Source organism: Microtus pennsylvanicus, chromosome 16 (genome assembly GCF_037038515.1).
Source record: "Microtus pennsylvanicus isolate mMicPen1 chromosome 16, mMicPen1.hap1, whole genome shotgun sequence".
Taxonomy (NCBI): Eukaryota; Metazoa; Chordata; class Mammalia; order Rodentia; family Cricetidae; genus Microtus; species Microtus pennsylvanicus.
In genome coordinates, this window is record NC_134594.1 from 327,232 (window position 1) to 346,941 (window position 19,710).

At 39.8% G+C, this 19,710-nt stretch overlaps 1 protein-coding gene across 3 annotated transcripts in view; it reads right to left on the reverse strand.

Moving 5' to 3' along the window:
- The window catches only part of Gyg1 (glycogenin 1), a 29,036-nt gene extending 13,212 nt beyond the window's left edge, over positions 1-15,824 (reverse strand). Inside the window, exons 1-4 of one of the 3 annotated variants that reach the window (XM_075950520.1) lie at positions 15,678-15,824; positions 13,518-13,653; positions 10,287-10,461; positions 9,871-10,033 (exon numbers count right to left, since the gene is read on the reverse strand). In XM_075950520.1, the coding sequence (XP_075806635.1) occupies positions 9,871-10,033; positions 10,287-10,461; positions 13,518-13,653; positions 15,678-15,684 (481 nt within the window). In that variant the 5' untranslated portion in view covers positions 15,685-15,824. The remainder of the gene's footprint in view (positions 1-9,870; positions 10,034-10,286; positions 10,462-13,517; positions 13,654-15,677) is intronic. The other 2 variants (XM_075950518.1, XM_075950519.1) reach the window with 2 other exon arrangements.
- Between the last annotated feature and the right edge of the window lie 3,886 nt (positions 15,825-19,710).

Genomic DNA, 19,710 nt, shown 5'->3' on the forward strand with positions numbered 1-19,710 from the left:
AGTTAGCCATGAAGTACCTGTTCAGCCCTTGGGGCCGGACTCTATGTGTTCATTGAAAAGTGAAGACAGGGCCATTCATTTTAAAGGAAAATAAGTGGGCATGCATGGTGGCTTTTGCCTTGAACCCCAACCTTTTGCCCCTAGTTCCCCAATTGGGGAAGCTAAGGTAAGATTGCTTTGAGTTTAATGTCTCCCTGCCAGGCCAATCTAGGCTATAGAGTCTCAAAAAGAAACAGAAGCAAAGCAGGGGTGGCAAACAAGACTCTCAAAATACAATCTTCCTTTGACGTTTCTACTTTATTTCCTGAGAGTTCAGAAAATACACATAGAACCAGAGTTCTTGAGTAGACATGAGGTGTCTGTGTGTGGTAGGGGAGACATATGGAGTATGTGCGTGTGATGCAGAGAGACATGGGCTCTGTTGGGGGGGGGCACATGGGAGATGGTGGAGGAAATGAGTCATATTCTAAGTATGCAGCTAGCATCTGTGTATTTTTATCCTGTCCTGGGTCTGCTTTGTGTCAAGCTCCAGTATTCTCTTTCACCATTCAAAAAGCCCAACAGTTTATCTGTGCTATTTGGTTTCCTTTGGACTAGAAGATTTCAAAGCTATGGATAGAGCCGGGCGGTGGTGGTGCACGCCTTTATTCCCAGCACTCTGGAGGCAGAGGCAGGCGGATCTCTGTGAGTTCAAGGCCAGCCTGGTCTACAAGAGCTAGTTCCAGGACAGGCACTAAAAGCTACGGAGAAACCCTGTCTTGAAAATCCAAAAAAAGGAAAAAAGAACAAAACAAAAAAAAAAAAAAGAAGAAGAAAAGCTACGGATATCTGAGTAACTTTAAGAGATAGTAGTAAGATCTGAGCTTCTTATTTAAAATCCAAAAGTGCCAATCCCCACTATGTATATCTTGTTCTTTCCAAATGCCATCCATCCAATTGACAAATCAATGGCTTTCACTTAGTGAACATCTGTGGAATGTGTTCTCTGAACTGGAACTATAGGAACCTCTGACAGGTCCCATTCCTCAATAAACAACTAAAACGAAAATCAGAAATGTAACAGAATATGCTGCACTATTTCAAAGATACATGGATTGAATGGTTATGGCTCCCAAACAAACATGCTGAAACCCTAATCTCCAAGAGGAACTGAATTTACATCATAAAAGAGTGGTCCAGGAGGCCTTTCACCCCTCCCACTATTTCAGGTTACTTCAGAAAGACAGCGTGTGAGAGCAGAATGTTGGCTCTCTATAGACAATCTACTTTCATCTGGACCTTGGGCTTCACAGCTTCCAGAACTAAGAAATGAAGTCCTGTTATTCACAGGCCCTTGGTCAATAGTATCCCTAAACTCCACAATAAAAGAGCAATACAAAAGATGTTCCTATCTATATAGACAAGCATGTATTATGAGGCACAGAACATTAAAAACAGTAACTACACCATTCAGGGACTTACTTTGTTTTTCAGAAAGATCACAAAAATGAGAGCAAAACAGATACTGATGTCCAAGGACAGGGATATGCAGTCTTACAAAGTTTCTTTTCTAAGTCTCTAAACAAAGACTGAGGAAATGTTCATAGCAGCTTTATTTATTATAGGGAAGAACTAGAAATAGCCCAGATGTCATTCAGCAAGTATATAAATATAACCATAAATAAAATGTCACTCAGAACAAAATAGCAAACGATGCATAGGACACTTGATGCATCTCAAGAAAACTATGCTGAGTGAAAACCAGCATGACTCCACTTACATAACCTCCGTGGAGTGATAAAACCATAGAGGACATATTTGTGGTTGCCAATGACAAAAGAGAACAGAGAGGAAGCTTTATGAGTATCACGAGGAGCCCTGTTCTGTTCCTGACTGTGGTAGTGCTCACAAGGTACATATGTGGTAAAATGGAAGAGAAATGCATCTATTCAGACATACAAGTCAGTGCATAAGTAAAATTGATGAAACTGGAATAATCGTGATGTACTGAATCAATGTTAATTCCTTATTTTAGGATTATATTATAGTTATATAGGAGGTTGTCACTGAGGGTAATGGGGAGGGGTATAGGGAATCTCTATTATTTCCTACAACAGGATGTGAATCTATAATTCACTCAAAATAAAAATAATGTAGAAGAAATCTTTAATAAATAAATAAAATAAATGTTAAAAAAATAATGTAGAATAAACTACAAAATACAAAAGTTTAACAAGGGTCAATGTAATTAAAATTGCAAAATACAGTAAGAAACTGTTAGTCCTTTGATTCTAAATTCTATAAAGACAAAGAGTTTGGCTCTTTTTGCTTATCACTGTCATCCCTCAAATGTCTTAAACCCTGGAAAACTATTTCCTGAACTAATGCAAGAATCTTCTAGACATTCCACATCAGAGAAGATGAAAGAACATCATACCATGGAGGGAGAGTAAATTAAGCTGCTCACTCATAGTTATTATTATACCAATAAACCAACATAAGACCATCAGTCCACTGTGTATTATAAAGATACATAGCTGCATACATTGTAGTTATAATGAAGACAGAGACATTAAACATATAGGAATTAAAAAAAACGAGCCATTATATTAGGGGGTTGATGAATTATAGATATTTATCCCTCATTTTTTTTTATATTTTTGTAACCCAAAAATATCAATACACAAGAGTAGGAATGAGAATTATCCTAAGACCTTTTAAAGCATTCTTTATGTATTCTCTTTACTACCAACAGAAAAGTATACATATAAATAATAAAACAAATCAATAATAGAACCCTACAATTCACCATCCAGGAGAGCATGAATGTTACCTTCTGTGTTCTGTGAAGACACACCCATCCAATTTCATTGCCCTTCCGACATGGTAACTTTAAGTTATAATTGCAAATGAAGCTCACAGTTATTATACATATGTATCCCCAGACAATATAAACAGTTGCTCTTATTTTGAACTTTAAAAAACCACTTTGTTTCTCACACTGGTTTTGTTTGATTGTTGGCATATGTAGGGATCAAACCCAACACCTTATGTTCTTCAGGAAACCATTCTATCACTGAGCTACATCCTTGACTTTTTTACTGCCTATTTATGCCATGGAGATTGTTCACTGGTTAAGGGTACTAACTGCTCTCCCAGATGACCCAGGACCCAAATCCCAGCACCCACATATATCTCACAATTGTCTGTAACTGCAAGAACTGATACTCTCACATAGACAAACCTGTAAGTAAAACGCCAATGAACACAAAATAAAAAGTAAGTAATTTTCAAAATATTCTTAAAATGAATATTAGTTATATATATAAAGCATCAAAAAAATCCTATGAATGTCTTACTAGCATTCTCATGTCCAAATCTGACCACTGTGAACTTGAGAAATAAGAGTCAGAGCTGCTTGCCTTGGTCAGCAGCTAGCTGGTGGCCTCTGGTCACGACAGGCGGTTTCTGCTTTGTCAGAGCCCTGCAAACATAACTAGTTCATTAGCTGAGGGGAAGCTGAGGAGCACCAAGGCATCAGAAAACAGGACAAAGGGCAATAAAGTTGAGGCGATGAATCAGTGGTGTCTTTTATGCTGGCAAACCTGAAATACTCAGTAAGTGCTACGGCTACTGGAGATATGAGGTTTACCAGGCAACAATGGATTAACCCTGCATGACTTAGGAAAATTCAGGCCCTTGGCCCAGGCATTCCTGCATTTCACCAGCATCAACCCATTTAAACCAAGAAAAACTAATTTAACAACTCATGTTATAGCTCTTTCCACTGTAAAAAATTTTTAAAAAAGTAAAAAGATTCTTAATGACAAAAATATATTATATAAATGCCATAAGACACTGATGTTAGCAAGAATTACACATTCCCAGTCTGAGGAAGGGCCTCCAGGTCCAGAGTCTCCTTAGCATGCTGATCCTGACAGAGCCATGACTGCATAACTATCTGCCAAAGCACCCACGAGCTCTCAAATACTGTAAGTTTTAGAAAGACCAAAATCAAAACCTGTGCTATTTAGGACTATTCTTGCTTCTTCAACTTGGTATCCTGATTATATTAAAGGTTAAAATAATTTTTGAAATATCGAGTGAATGAACCCATTATAGAAATGCAGGTGAGAGCAGTAACATCCAAAAACAGCAGGAAGTTGCTGACAGCTGCTGATTTTGAACGACAGTCTCTTTGGGCTGTGTAGATCAGAGTGAAGGAACACAGCTACAGAAGACCTGAATCTCTTTCACTTTTCTATAAAATTACAATGGCACTAGAGGCTCTGTCTACTCAGAAAAGTGAATTTTAAGTAATTAATCCATAACATGGGTAAGAGAATAACTATTTTTTCTGTTTCTCTGGAATATTGTAGTATGGGATAATTGGGAAAGAAACATAACAAAACAAACAAATCAACAGCAATAGTCCTCTCTTCCTTCTTCTGTACACTGAGTCATATTTGACAAAGACTGGTCAGCCTTGGCATTGAGACCAGCTCAGAGCCAATAGGCAAGCTACTGTTCTGAACTTTTAACATGGTGGATTCCCACGGCTACTTAGATGGCAGGGCCCAAGGTGCATCCCTCACAGTACTGTAGAGAAATGAGAAGGTAAAATAGCTAGACTGAGAGTCTGCAGGCACATAACATGTTAGTTCCTCCTTCTGTTTCTCACAGGTCCTTCATTTCCCGTTACAAAGCTAATGGCAGACAGACGACTAAGAAAATGGCTCAAGTGTAGAAGGAGGAAAAAAAACAGCTCTTAAAAAAAGACATATATGTACTTATTTATTTTGAAATGTCTCAATCCACTGTTTTTGGGGACTAAGTACAGTATAAATCCAGATTAACTACAAAGATTAGATAAGGTACACCAAATCTGGAAAGCATTTTAAAACATGATCAGACTCTAAGGATATCAATGAGAATTGAGAACCTGCAGGGATATTAACTTTCCTACAGATTCTAAATTCAGCTTTAAGTAAAATCAAACCTAATATTCTGCCACAAAAATGCATTCTCTACTTCCTCCAAAATTTATTATAAACACAAGTTCCAGTATATAAACTACAAGTGTAGGGTACTTTGGTTAAAATAAATAAAGCAAGTATCAAGATTAAACAAATAAACAATAGGGCTCCAGATTGAACAATATGAATTATTGTGTTGAGTTTTTAAACTAACACATACAGATACACAAGCAGCCTTAATTTAGAAGTCTTTCGAGCCACAGGGGAAGAAAGTACATTCCAGAATTTGTGCAGACTGCTTTCAGATTTAGAGTTCAGTCTACCAGCTTCACATCATCTGATGAGTGCCTGCAGTTGCATGATCTCTTTCTCTTGTTAATAGGCTTGAACTTCATCTTCTTTCTATGAAATGCTTCTGTACTGTCCTCTGAAATCTAATGAACTTTCACAGTATTGTCCAACTTTTCAGAAAACTTTAATGAAGAAGCAATTTCAAAACAATTTAAAAACACAAAATACTTAAGACTTGCCTTTATGGAAAATTAGATGCTAGTCATGAATGAGGTATGTAGTCACTAATTCTAAATTCTGATACTCCAGACACCTGGGAGAAACAAGAGAAGTCAAGTATAGTTTGCCATATTAGGATTGTTCTCCTGGCCAAAGGCAATTGGTAGAGGATGTGACTGAAGGCTGGTGATTAGAGGAATAGCAGGCACATTCCTTGTCATCAGAAGGGCTTAAAAGCAGCTTCAAAAGCTTAGCCATCATCAGCCCATGTGGCTTGTCAGGGACACCATGCTCCAATCTTTTGAATGTGAGCAAGAGATTAAGCAAGACTGCCAAGATACTCAGACAAGTACAATCACCTGCTAACACACTTTCTGTGATAGCTGATATGAGAAATGGAAAGGGAAATCCTGGGGTATCAGAAGATGTACACAAGAGAAAGGAGCATCTGAAAACATTTGCCTCCACACCTATGGCATGACACCTAAATAACAATAAAATTTGAGATACAGTTCCTCTGTGTGGGCTGATCTGGAACTTGCTCTGCAGACAAGGTTACCCTTGAACTCACAGAGGTATGCCTATCCCTCCTGAGTGGTTGGATTAATGGTGTGTGCCATCACGCCCAGCAACAAAAATATTTTAAAACATTAAAAATGTGTTCATAAATTGGGCTGGAGAGATGGCTAGTAAGAGTATGTGTTGCTCTTCTAGAGAACCTGGGTTCAATTACCAGGACCCACATAGTGATTCTCAACTATGAGTAACTCCAGTTCCAGGGGATCTGATGACCTCTTCTGATCTAGCTGGGCACCAAAAACACATATGATACACATATATACAGAACAAAACATTCATACACTAAAAAATAAACAGATCTTTAAAATTTTTATGTATGTAAAATATATTAAAATGCAAAACAAATCATAGTTACTGCCAGCAGATGGTTGTTATTTATAAGTAAATATTTTATTGGTATTATGTATAAGTTCCATTAATCACTGTCAAATAGGCGCTGATCCAAGTGAATACACCTGAGACGGGCCAGCTGCTAAGAATGGAGTGACGTTTTATGTAGTAAATAGTAAGGACTACATAAAAATCCACACAGCTCAAGTGGAAAAGGCTTTTTAGTTAAGAGTACTTAGTTTACTATTGAATTTAAACATGCTGAACAGCCAACTGTTTAACTTTTTCACTTCTAACACCAGGAAAAACTCATTCCCTTGCCAGGAGCAAGCGAAAAGAAGGCCAGTGTCTGCAAAGCTGCAGTTAAATGATGAACCATGTTAGCAGAACAGAGAGAATCTCAGCGGTTCAGGTCCTGCAGAAAAAGCAGAAGCACCTCCCAGAAGAACACTTTGCACACAGGAAAGCTACTTAACAACGAACCTCCAACTCCTAGTGCCTCCACAATGTACAGGGCAGCTTGGTTTCCAGCTGTTAACAAATTTCCTTTTAGTTGTACCCTGCATAATTCAGTATGATATGTGACTATTGGCAGCTAAACTTTCAGCCACAACATTAGAAGCTAGATTCTTTTTATATGATGAAAATCATGTGACTTTTAGGCAGCTGGCAGGCCATCAGATATGTTTTAGAATCTGATTCTTTTTCAGAACTTGACAGTGGTTGTGCTGGCTTTCTGGAAAGATTAAATTTCCTTCAAATAGAATAAAGGAAGTGGAAAGAGCTTCACCTAAAGCAAAAGTTAAGACACACAGTGGAGTTCTGCTAAAATCACTCCCTTCTTTATTTGCAAACACACTGTCTTCAGTGTAAGGAGAAGAAATGTTCTAAATGTGAATATTACCACCTTTCCATTCTATTCATGATAGGAAAATTATAGCAGCTAGATGCAAATCAGTAAGGTGACACCCTTTCATTTATTGGACCCAGTGAACAGTTAATATTTTCTTAAAGTTGCTTAAACAAGTCTCTCTCTCTCTCTCTCTCTCTCTCTCTCTCTCTCTCTCTCTCTCTCTCTCTCTCTCTCTCTCTGTGTGTGTGTGTGTGTGTGTGACTTGTTAGTATGGGTATGCACATGTGCATGTGGAGGTTCAAGACTGACATTTGGTATGTTCTTCAATTGCTTACCACCTTTCCTTTTTTGAGACTAGGTCTCTTCTCTCTGATCCTGAGGCTCATCAATTACACTAGGCTAGCCTGTAATAAGTTCCAGAGATCCTCCTGTCTCTAATCCCCCTATTGATGGGGTTACAGAAACACCCCAGCACTCTAAATTCCCTTTAGCTCCTTACATGCCTTGGGAAACTAAACTCAGGTCTTTATGACTACAGGGCAAGCACATTACCCAATGATCAATCTCCCCAGCCTGGCTGGACTTCTCACAGGTACAGTGTGTAAGACGCGGACATAGAACAAGCTTTTTAACCTCAGCACTGTTGATATGGTGGGTTGGACAGTTAAGTGTGAGGTACTGTCCTATGCACTGCAAACTATTCAGCAGTGGCATCAGCTTCTAACCTTCAGATGCCAGTAGCAAGCACAGGCTTTGCTCAGCTGTGACAACAATCATATGTGTCCAAGAAGCTGGAATGCTGAGGCAGGATGGGCTATGTAACTAGTTTAGATACATGAGATGCCCTGTCCCAAGAAAACAAGTAATCCAGAAGTTGCCACACATCCCTTGGTTTGAGGTGGGGGGTGGGGAACAGGAGGTACTATGCGGAATCATTCCTAGTTGAAAACTGCTAGCTCAGGATGTACATAAGCCAAATAGTGAAACAAGACTGAAATTTAAATTATCTGTATTCTTTGCAATGAAATTACAAATAGCTGCAAATCCCAAATCTTCAGGCAAATTACTATACAGAATTTGTTCTCTATGAAGAAAAAACAAAACCAGTCTTATTGTGTATAATTTGAAATACTGTGAAGTTTCAAGCTTGACTTTAGCAATTTAACAAGTTCAGCTTAACCTTTGAGACATTTCAGATTTTTTAACTTTTATAACTAATTAACAAAAATGAATCTTTGTATATCTGCCTTCAACCACTAGCACTGAAATCACAGACTAATCTTGTACATGGTAGCTGGGAATTCGAACACAGGTCTTTATTCTTGCATTGCAAGAGTTCTTACCTACTAAGCCAGCTCCCAAGACTCAAAAATGAATCTTCTGTTGATACCCGGGGCTGAATTATAATGAGAAAGGCTAGTTCAGCTTATTCTGAAACACTCATTTACTTCAAATCCAAGATATGTTCTTAGAAGAGAAAGAAAGAAGCTTCTGGAGCGGGGGGTCCTGCTACAGTGCGCAGGCTTCTGGCCATGATCATGTTTCCTGCTTACAACTCTGCCACAGTGTCAAATGTCTGATACAAAGTGACTACTGTATTTGCATGACTGAGACCACACCAGTTCTCCTATGGCCTTAAGACCACACATCTAGCCTATCTCCAGAACCCATCTTCATGGATAAATGACAGTGCTTTAAAAAGAGTTTCAATGTAACTATGCCTCATTGTGCATATAGAATTGTGTTACATCAGGAAATATTTTTCTAAATTACACTCTAATTAATATTTCCAAAATAAACTACCCAATTGTCAACACTCTAGAAGTTTGAACCAGATTTTCTTCTTGCCTCATTTGGATTACACTGCCTGCCCGGGGGTCTTCAGAGACCCCCACAGAGGCCTATACCACATACAGCCATAGATATAGTTATTATGCACTTAGTCAGTGTACACTCATGAAGATACCATTTTGCTCGATACATAGACTTTTAGAAAAAATGACACTTTGGAAGTAGAAATGTAGAAATTATTCATATAAAATTTGTTTTTAATGACTTACTAAAGAATGGCTACCAAATTATCAGGCTGTTTTTTATGTTCTCACAGACATAACACTGGATTCTTGTTAGCAATGACTGCCAAACAGTTTGGTATTATACTCAGATTTAAAAACAGAAGTTGTTTTTCTTTCTTCAGTGTTGGGGATTGAGAAAAGCAAGCTGCCACTGTGCTTGACCTTAGCCCTAAGACAGAAGTCATTCCAAACCTCACTCTAGTTTAGATAAAATAAGTCACTTAAGGCATCTACATGGATCTGGAAAAGTACTTACCTAGCATGACAGAAGCTTGGTTTGATTCCACCACTGAGCAGCAAACCCAGTTGTGGTGATGAATGGCACTTGGGGAGGTAGAAACAGGAGGATCAGAAGTTCAAAGTCATTCTTGGCTACACAATGAATTTGAGATCAGGCTGGACAATGTGAGACTCTGTCTTAAACAAAACAAATAAACTTTTCTATTTTTGTTTATGTTACTCTGATGCATTCACAAAAAAAAATGTGCTTGAGTCTGTGTATGTGTGTGTGTGTCAGAGAAAGGGGTCTTACTAATAGCTTATCAAATACATGATAGCAGATACATACCATCAAAACTACCTTGCTCAGAAGCAAGGCGCAACAGCTGGTTGTATGTTTCAATTGAGGGTTGATAGACAAAGACTCCAGAATTGAAGCAGTCAGGCCACCCTGGATCTGGTGCTGCTGACAATTCTTCTCTTTCAAAAAGATCATCAATATTTGAGAGGACCTGATTCAAGAAAGAGAAAAACAAAGAAAGGCATTACAAGAATGCTTTGCTTATGCACACCTTCCTAGGTTCTCCCTGTCACCCAACACAAAAGATGGTTACATATGTAAGGCAGCCTGAGATTACTTCCCTTCACTCCTTGACACTTTTTATAATAGTGGTTTTATTTGAACAAGTCTTGACAGTATTTCGCAAATGAGTGACAGGTCTCTATTATTATGCATATCCTTTCAACCCTTAAAGTCACACTCACCAAAGTATCTGCATCCATGAACACACATTTGGAATACTGAGTAAGTGACCAGCAGTGGAGTTTCGTCAGTGTGATGCCCAATTCAGGCCTCTTCATTAAAGTTAGATGAGCAGAATCACCACTGTCCAAGACATCTACCATGATGACTTCATCAAAGACAGTCTCTAAAATTTTTCTGTAAAAATAAATTCCAGAAAATGTCACATAGAATCTTTTCAAAGCACATGACCTATTTACTCTAAGACTGTTCCATTACAGCCCTACCCATCAATCATAAGACACTCAGGTGCTTTGTCATTGGTGTTGGGTCCAGCCTTATGGGGTCCATACTTTCCAGAGGAGGGAAGTGTGGATTGAGGAAGAAAATAGATAAGAGACCACAGAGTCAGGAGGGCATCCAGTGAATACTGTGACCCATCTCAAGTTTATTATTCGAAGTTCTTATCTACCCCAATCCAAAAGGGGGGAAGGCAAAACACTTCCTTGCATGATAGAACAAACAAAGCAATTTCCTCCTCACCTCTCATAACAACAAGTAATCATACCCTAAGTCAAAATATCCTTTTGTCAAAGCAAAACATCCTGTATCCACACTGTAGGACAAGCATCCTGTTCTTTTGCGTAACCTTGAAGGAGCAAGAATAGGTTTGAACTCTCTGACCTTTAGTCAAAGTGGAACAGATTCATTTGTGGGCTCCAGCATATCATATACCGTATCCCTTAAATATGTCTTGATTCACCCCAGAACATCTACGTTCATGTGCACATATAGTTAAATCCATGAAGTAATGAAACTGTTTATGGTTCAATTTGTCTTAAGAAATTATCACAAAAGAATTTTCTTTCTTATTGTGTTACCGAATACCTGGCATGCTGTGAAAATACCTTTGAAAAATGTGAGCAACATTTAGGAGTATATCTCTGTAAAAGCCCATGTGTTTGACAGTGACATTTTATTGGAATTGGCTTGACTGGCTTTTGCATATTTTAAATAAATGGTGCTGGATAATGGCCATATAGTATATGAGATAAAGCCTATAACTAATCACTTCTCCTAGAGTAATAAACCAATAATTTCCTGTGTCTGTACTGCTTAGATTTGTTGTTGGTTTTTTTTTTATTTTTGTTTTTTTGTCAATTTGACACATGCTAGAGTCATCTGGAAAAAGAGAATGTCAATTGAGAAAATGTCTCTATCAGACTAGCTTCTAGGCAAGTCTGTAGGGGCATTTTCTTGATTGCTGATAGAGGTGGGAGGGTCCAGACCACTGTGTGTGGTGCCAACCTTGGGCAAGGTCATCCTGAGTGAGCAAGCTAAGAAGTAAGCTAGGAAGCAGAGTTCCTTTATAACCTCTGCCTCAGTTCCTGTCACCAGGGCCCTGATTTCCCTTCATGATGGACTATCAGTTGTAAGTCAAAATAAACTCTTTCCTCTCCAAGTTGTTTTTGGTGATGGTGTTTATCACAGCAAAAGAAAACATACTAGAAGACTGTGGCAAGGGAGATTAAAAGGATTAACTATGAGATCTTCGTTTTGGAACACAGTGTAACTGCTCTTAATAAGTGTTTAGCACTTACTTGGTCATAATTGACTCATTTTGGCCTGTGAGATTTAAGAGTTTTCAATGTTCAAAATTACCCAAATGTGTGTATGTGTGTGTGTGTGCTCATATATTTGAGTGAACGCACACAAGAGCATGTATATGTGGAACTCATTGGTCAATCTAGGGAATCATTCCTCAGGAACTATCTGCCTTGTTTTTTTGTTTTGTTTTGTTTAGAAATCTTTTCTCATTGGGATCAGGGACTTACTGACTAGGTTAGGACAGGGGGCTAGTGAAGTCCAAGGATCCACCTCTCTCTGCCTGGTGATGGGATTACAGACATACAGACAAGCATCACCACCATGCACCACTATGCAGATTTTTAGAGCGGTGCTGAGGATTGAACTCAGGTTTGCATGTCTTTAGTTAATCAAGTAGGCACAACACCTATAGGAAAAATAAATGATACAAACATTTAACATAGGCACAACACCTAGAGGAAGAATAAATGATACAAACATTTAACATAGGCACAACACCTAGAGGAAGAATAAACGATACAAACATTTAACATAGGCACAACACCTAGAGGAAGAATAAATGATACAAACATTTAACATAGGCACAACACCTAGAGGAAAATAAACGATACAAACATTTAACATAGGCACAACACCTAGAGGAAAATAAACGATACAAACATTTAACATAGGCACAACACCTAGAGGAAAATAAACGATACAAACATCTAACACAGTCACAGAAGAAAACTGGTGGTGCATTTTACCTCTCCCGTTAGATTAAAAATACATTTTACCTCACAAAGTAAACTTGTTCTTTTTTTCTTTTTAACAATGATCAGTGGTACCAATGACTTTAGGGGATCACGGTAGTGGGATTCAAGATTAAATCTGGATGTTACACAGTTCTCAGTAATGGAAATATTAGAAGAAAGTTTTCTGGACACTTTTCAAGAGCTATTTAAAATCAGTGTCATTAATGTGGAAGATACATATACATGCATATGCACATATGTATAACATCTTGTTTTTAAAATGTAAGGTATTCTCGATTTTTAAGAAGGCTTGGTAACTGTCAAAGTAACATTAAACAATGCTGCTGGCACACCAAGATATTTTTAAAGTTAATACCCAAATATCACAAAGTTGAATTCTAACTATCAAAAGGAACTAACCCAATCAATAAGTAAGCAGCTTGTGTCTCCTAAAAAATTCTGTAATAGTTTCAGAAAGCCTAATAAAAAGGATTTTATTCTAGCATATGTAAAGATCATCAGGTGACAAATGTCAGCTGAAAGTGGAGAAAACTTTCCCGAAGATTTCCTTCTTTACGGGAAACAATGCAATTCTAGCTTCATTTGGGGAAAGGAGTGCAAGTAGAAATAACAGACATAATTTGGCAGGCTCACCCTCAGAAGACTTAATGAGGGGGAAGTTCTCTCATTCCCAAATAGAATTAGGAAGACAGCGGTCAGAACGACACCTCCCAGGAGGAATCCTGGGACATCTCCCGAAAGCTAGGAAGAGATTTCAAATTCAGGAGTCTTTAGCCTAGCATCACATATCTGTGTCTACCTAGTGTTCAGCTCCCTAGTGACCACTGATTCCAGAAATAGGGAAAGGATGTTAGTACCCTAATGACAAAGAGACAGGCAGGTAATCCTCACCTCATGGATTCTGAGACCTGTGGGGTGATGAGTACAACCATCCTCCTGGTAGTTCTTTGCTGTTTCAAAGATGAGCCCAGGACAAGGGCACCTTTGGCATAGGCATCGTTTGTAGTCAGCGTCACAAAGGCCTGATCTTAATACAAAGAAAAAACCATATCTCAGCTTTCCCCAGGTCTACTTTCAAATAATAGTTCAGCAAAATCATCTCCTCAGAGGTCAACTTTCTGTGTTAGTGAGGCAGCAGTCCCTTTAGTGGGACAACTCAAGCAGCCATCTAGGACTAGGCCAAGACTGCAGTTTAGCAGGAATGCCAGATAACCTTCAAGAGGCTCATCAACCACAAATCTCAAATCCCAGTTAGAGTCTAGACAAATTCTTAGATTAAACTGTAGTTTAACACAGGGTGAAGCTTAGGAAACTGGTAATGAGGACACAAAGCATATGTCCTTTCCTCTATAAGGTCTGATGGGTGGTATTTTCACCCAAGCAAGAGCTCTATTACCTACCACCCCAGAAAGTAACTAAGCTTCTGCTTAGAGTGAGCCTCCCACAGTAGCCTTCTCTCTTAGTGACCAATCACTGTTGATGAGCTTAGAGGCAAGCTCTAACAAATCTGTCTCTTGCTGTCTCCTGTGTCTCTCTCCTCTCTTCTCTTTCCTTTCCTCTCACTCCCATGCTTCTCTAAGGATCCAATCCCCATGCTTCTGAATTCTTCTACATATTTCACAAGTGTTCTACCAACAAGCTACATCCCTAAATCTGATTATTTTGAGATAGGGCCTAGTTGTGTAGACCAAGCATTTGTCCTGCCTCTTCTTCCCAGGTACTAAAATTACAGGTATGAACCATAGCCAGGCGCCACTTCTTTGGGACAATGAGCCATATGCTACCCTCTCCCATATTCTCTTGCTCCCCTAACAGAGACATGAACATACATGCCAATTTCCCCAAAGCCCCAGCATGTTGGAGGCAAACATGTATTCTTTCCCCTCTGAACAATCTTCATTATACCAGACTTTAAGATTTTTTCCAGGCTTTTCTTGTGATCTAAGGGGATTTTAACATTAGTTGGTTAAACTTTGGCAGTGGTCCTGTCAAGAAGAAAGTTGGGAGATTTTGTCACTGTCACTCTCTGACTCAGGTTTCCTCATTTTCCAGTGTAGAAGTTAGAAGCAATGAAAATTCATCTGAGCAGGGAAAGTGTTGTAGGCTGTCTGGTGGGCCAGTACATCCCCCAGTAGCTGACCTGAGAGCCATTTTTACTCATACTGTGGGGCCAACTTTCAGAACAAGCCATCACATAACTGAAATGTAGAAAGTTGTGAATTCCCAGCTCCAGTCAATTATATTCTGTAATCACAGCTGAAGCTCATGTCAACCTTGGCCTGTACTTGCTTCTGTTATCTTCAAAACATTTGGAGACACTAATGATTCAAAACCATTTTGCCCCAAGAGTACTTAATCTGAGCACAATGAATTAGGCTTTAAACCCAAAGTGGCCCAGAATTCAGGAGGTGGAGGAAAGTTTTATATAAATAGGACTCAGAAGTTACAGGTGACAATGCTTTGCTTCCCCAGATTAAATTAATAAAAGAAGAGGTCAGATGTTATAAACACCAAACTTAGCTAATCCTACAAACGGAAGGGAAAGACCAATGACAGCGAGGTGCTTTAACCTTCAGATGGCAGGTCAGTCGCTGTCATAGCCCATGCTACACCTTAAAGTGCGTGGAAGAATCAGTTACCTCTATGTGCCCAGTCCTGGGGGCACATTCACCCAGGGCCAGACACCTTGCAACGCAACAAGTGGCACCAGGGCCTGCTCAGAGCGCTAGCCGGCTCCTGTGTAGCCGCACCCGGCCCCAGAGGCCTAAAAATAGGCTCGGCGCGGAGGCCAAAGCAGGGCCGCAGCCCGGCGTTCCCGCAGGACGCCAGCAGCTCCCTGACTCAGGAGCCCCGAAGTCAGGGCTCCGGGCGACCCCACCGCGCCCCGCGTCGGCCCCACCCCGCCAGGCCTTCCCGGACGCAGCAGGCGGAAGCAGCCGCTCTGCAGGCTGCTGGCTCAGCTGCCCCGGCAGCTGCAGACTCCCCCGGCTCCCGAGCTGCCCGGAGCTCCCCGGCGCAGCAATGCTGCGGAAGCCGGTCACGCAGGCGTACCTGTCATAGTGCGGAGGGCCGGGTTGGTCGGAGCAGCCGGGTGCCGGGGAAGGACCGCGGCTAGCGGGGAGGGCGGGAGTCCGCAGCCCGCCGCTCTTATAGTGGCCGTCACGTGGCCGCGCAGACTCACGCTCAGGCCGCATCCTCCGCGGTCCGCACCGCGGGCGGGGCAACCCTGACAACCCGCGGGCTGCTGTGCCCAGAAAACACCTGTTGGGGGCTGCTCTGCCTCCAGTCCTTCCAGGGCCTGGGAAGGGAAGGGTCAGAGCTATGAGACTTGTGTCATGAAAATGAACGGTTATGAACCTTCAACTGACCAAGCCCCCTGGCAAGTCAAGTGGGTTGCAGTAATTCATTTGAACTGCCTAAATAGAAGAGATTGTTTACTTCTACTCACTCTTTTTCTTCAAACAGACGTTGGAAACTTCCCACACTGTCACAGTAGTTTTGTGGCACTAACCTATATACATATATATATATATATAATCCTATATATAACCTATATATCCTATATATATACATTATCCTATCCTATATATAACCTACACACATATATTATATATACATTTATATATATATGTAGTCTTCGTGCTGGTTGTTTCAATCGATTAGTTAAGTGTTCTATCTAACCATTTTATTTACCAAATCAAGGGCGTAGAAGTTAGGTATTGCCGTATACCTGTCAGTTTCTAGATGGTGAAACCCGCAGGCTTAGAAAAGTTTTGTTTCTTTTTGTTTGTTGTTGTTGTTGTTTCGAGACCGGGTTTTTCTGTAGCTTTGGAGCCTGTCCCGGAACTAGCTCATGCAGACCAAGATGAAAAGTTAAGTTACTTTGCTATGATAATAAGCTGTAAGTAGAGAGGCAGGGTTTGGACCGCAGCAGTTTCAAATTAACACACTGCCTTAGAAAGCTCTGGAGCCTCTGGCATACTGGTTCTGGATAACAGGTACTAAATTCCAGTAATTCTGTTTAGGTAATTCAGTTGTTTCAGCTAATCTGTTTCACAAATCTTCAAAGTCAGTTTGTCATTTCAGGGAGAAGTTGAGAAATAGCTTTCTAATGTAGCCACACCTTGCACAATTTTCCATCACACCCACTCAGCCAAAGCACAGTAGTGGATCAGCAATGATGGTTCAGTGCTCTGAGAATCATCTCTCAATAATGAATGGTGACCATATCAGTTCAAAATGGGAAACAGACGTGAAAGGGTAAGTCAAGGTAGCATTGCAGTCCTCAAAATAGTTCTTAACTTTTGAGGACTTGCTTCATTTCCAGTTTTGCAACTTTATATTAGTGCAGAAGCATTGAACATCATCAGAAACTACTTTGAATTTTGGTATTTCATTGGCTAGTGATATGCAATACAATATTCTTCCATGATGCTGGACAGCTGCACCAGCTACCAGGGAGAGGTGGGATCATTACAGCAAACAAATAAATGTTGCTCTTTTGCTAGGCTGTGGTATTGGATGAAAACTGTAGTAGGATATTCTAGATACTCACAAAGGGTCTATGTGGATATACAGTCCCATAGTAGTCATAAACATGGGGCCTTGTCTACAGCACTGCTCCTTGAGATGTGGGCCTAAACCTTCTTCCCAAGACTTAACCTGAGCACTTTTTAAGACATAAACTTTGGCGCTTAATTCCAGATATTTTAGAGTAGAACCATTTTTGAAAACTACATTCTATTTTTAATTGATATGTATTAACTTAGTACATTTGTGTGGTAGTGTTTGCCATTTCAGTAGGAATTATAATATGTAATTATCATAGCATATCTATTACCAAATACGATTATTTTTCTTTTATTGGCAATGTTATGGCTCAAACACAGGGTTTTGTATACACTAGGCAAGTGCTGTACCATGGAGCTATACTCCTATCCCAAAGCTAAGGTAATTATTTTTATTATTGTTTGGTACGATTCCTGACCTAAACTGAATCCCTCCTTCAGCTTTCTGAGTCAACTCCAGGAATGCACATGGGATCAGAATCTTAAGGTCAGAGCCCAAGAACTGGTTTTTGAAGTGTTGTTCTTCAAGAATCTCTCTTGTTTCCTTCCTAATCTCTCCATGTCTACTGTGGCTTGAAGGCCAATGGGCATGTGAGGAGGGACCTCCCAGTACTTGACATTAACCTTATTTTCAGGAAACAGAAATGCAGGGCATAAAGAAAACATAGTTTTCCATTTACTCAAATCTTGTATGCTTATGAGAATTGCACTTTTTGTGAGCTGTAAAGGCTATGCTTGAACTATACTCGAGTGGAAGAAGGGAGACAGAAGTAGGTGCTTCATAGTCTGAGTTGTTCTTTTCCAGAATAACACATGGGCCTTTTTTTTTTAACTCAGGATACCTCTGCCATCAGTATGACTCTTGACCCTTTTCTGCTCCCAGCTGAGTATCTCAGTGTGGGCTTTCCCAGGATACAATATTGGAACTCAGAAGGAAAAGCCAAGAGGCACAAGACAACAGGAAAGTGAAGGAGTTGGACTTAGGAACAGCTCCTCTATTTTTATGTAATTAATGATATATTTGCAAAAAGTTTACAGATTTTACTGAGCTAGTTCCAGGATAGGCTCCAAAGCTACAGCGAAACCCTGTCTCAAAAAAAAGAAAAAATAGTTACTGGGTTCTTGTTTGCAAGAACCTTCACTACAGCTGATAAAAACAAATTACTTGCCAGATAATGCTACAATTTTAGGACACCCCAAATAAGGATGTGAAAGACAACAATGTATTTATTTGGGAGAGGAGTATTTGCAACTTTGTATCTTACTATATTAGCACTCCGATCCCTTCGTCAAACCTAAATAGACTTCTCATAAAACCATTCTTTGGGCTATTGATATGGATCAGTGAATGAAGGCACTGCCATTCCTAAGAACCTGCGTTCAATACCCAGGAACCACAAAGCAGGAGAGAGCTGACTCCTGTAAGTTGGCCTTGGATCTCCCTAATCACGCTTTTTGGCAAGTTTACACCCTCCCTGCTTCTACAATATACTAAATAAATACATGCAATTTAAAAATTAAAGCACAGAAAAAATATTTAAAATTCTATTTATGAAAGAACGTTTTTACATAAAAAATAAGCTTTTTTACATAAATAAATAAGTCTGAAATCTACTGATGTTTTAAGTTTTGCTTAATCTTCAAGTCTTGTTGTAAATTATTCTCTTGAAACATGACCTTAGAAAGCCACAGGATCATGGATACAGCCATTGTAAAGACAATAAAGTGCACATCTCCCTTAAGAAGCCTATTCTGTCACTTGGGCATTCCTTGTTCTTGTCCCTAACACTACTCTATTAATCCCATGCTTAAGATATATGCTAAATTTTCTTTTTTTACACAAAGATTAGCTTACTTTTATTTTATGTGTGTGTTTGCCTGCTTGTATGTCTATGTACCATGTATGTGCACTGCCCATGAGGACAGAAAATCAGGGTCAAATTCCCCCTGGAACTGCAGTGGTAGACACTTGTGATTACCACATTAGTTCTGGGAATCTAACCCAGATGACTGGAAGAGCAACCAGTGCTCTGTAGCATGAATTCTAATTGATATTAATAATAAAAACCCAGAGTCAGATATAGGCATTAATGTTAAAGATCAGAGAAGCAGAGTGACCAGTCACTATCTATGCTATCTTTGCTCAGACCCAAGGAGCAATCCTGTCTCTACAAATCCTCAGACTGCACCTCCAGATTGCATCTGAGCTCTTGTCTACTTATATTCCTTTCTCCACCCAGCCACATCACTTCCTATCTCTACCTTCCTGGTGCTGGCATTAAAGGTATGAGCCACTACCGCCTGACTCTGTTTCTCCTTGAGAGTAGATCAAACTCATGAACGCATAGAGATCCATCTGCCTCTGTCTCCTGGGTGCTGGGATTAAAGGTGTGTGCCTGGGCTCTATGGCTAACTAGTGGCTCAGTTCTGTACTCTTTTCTTTAGTGATCAGATAACTGAAGTTTGTGATCTTATTTGTTAGATCACAAACAAAATATCACTACAGTGCTCTTAAC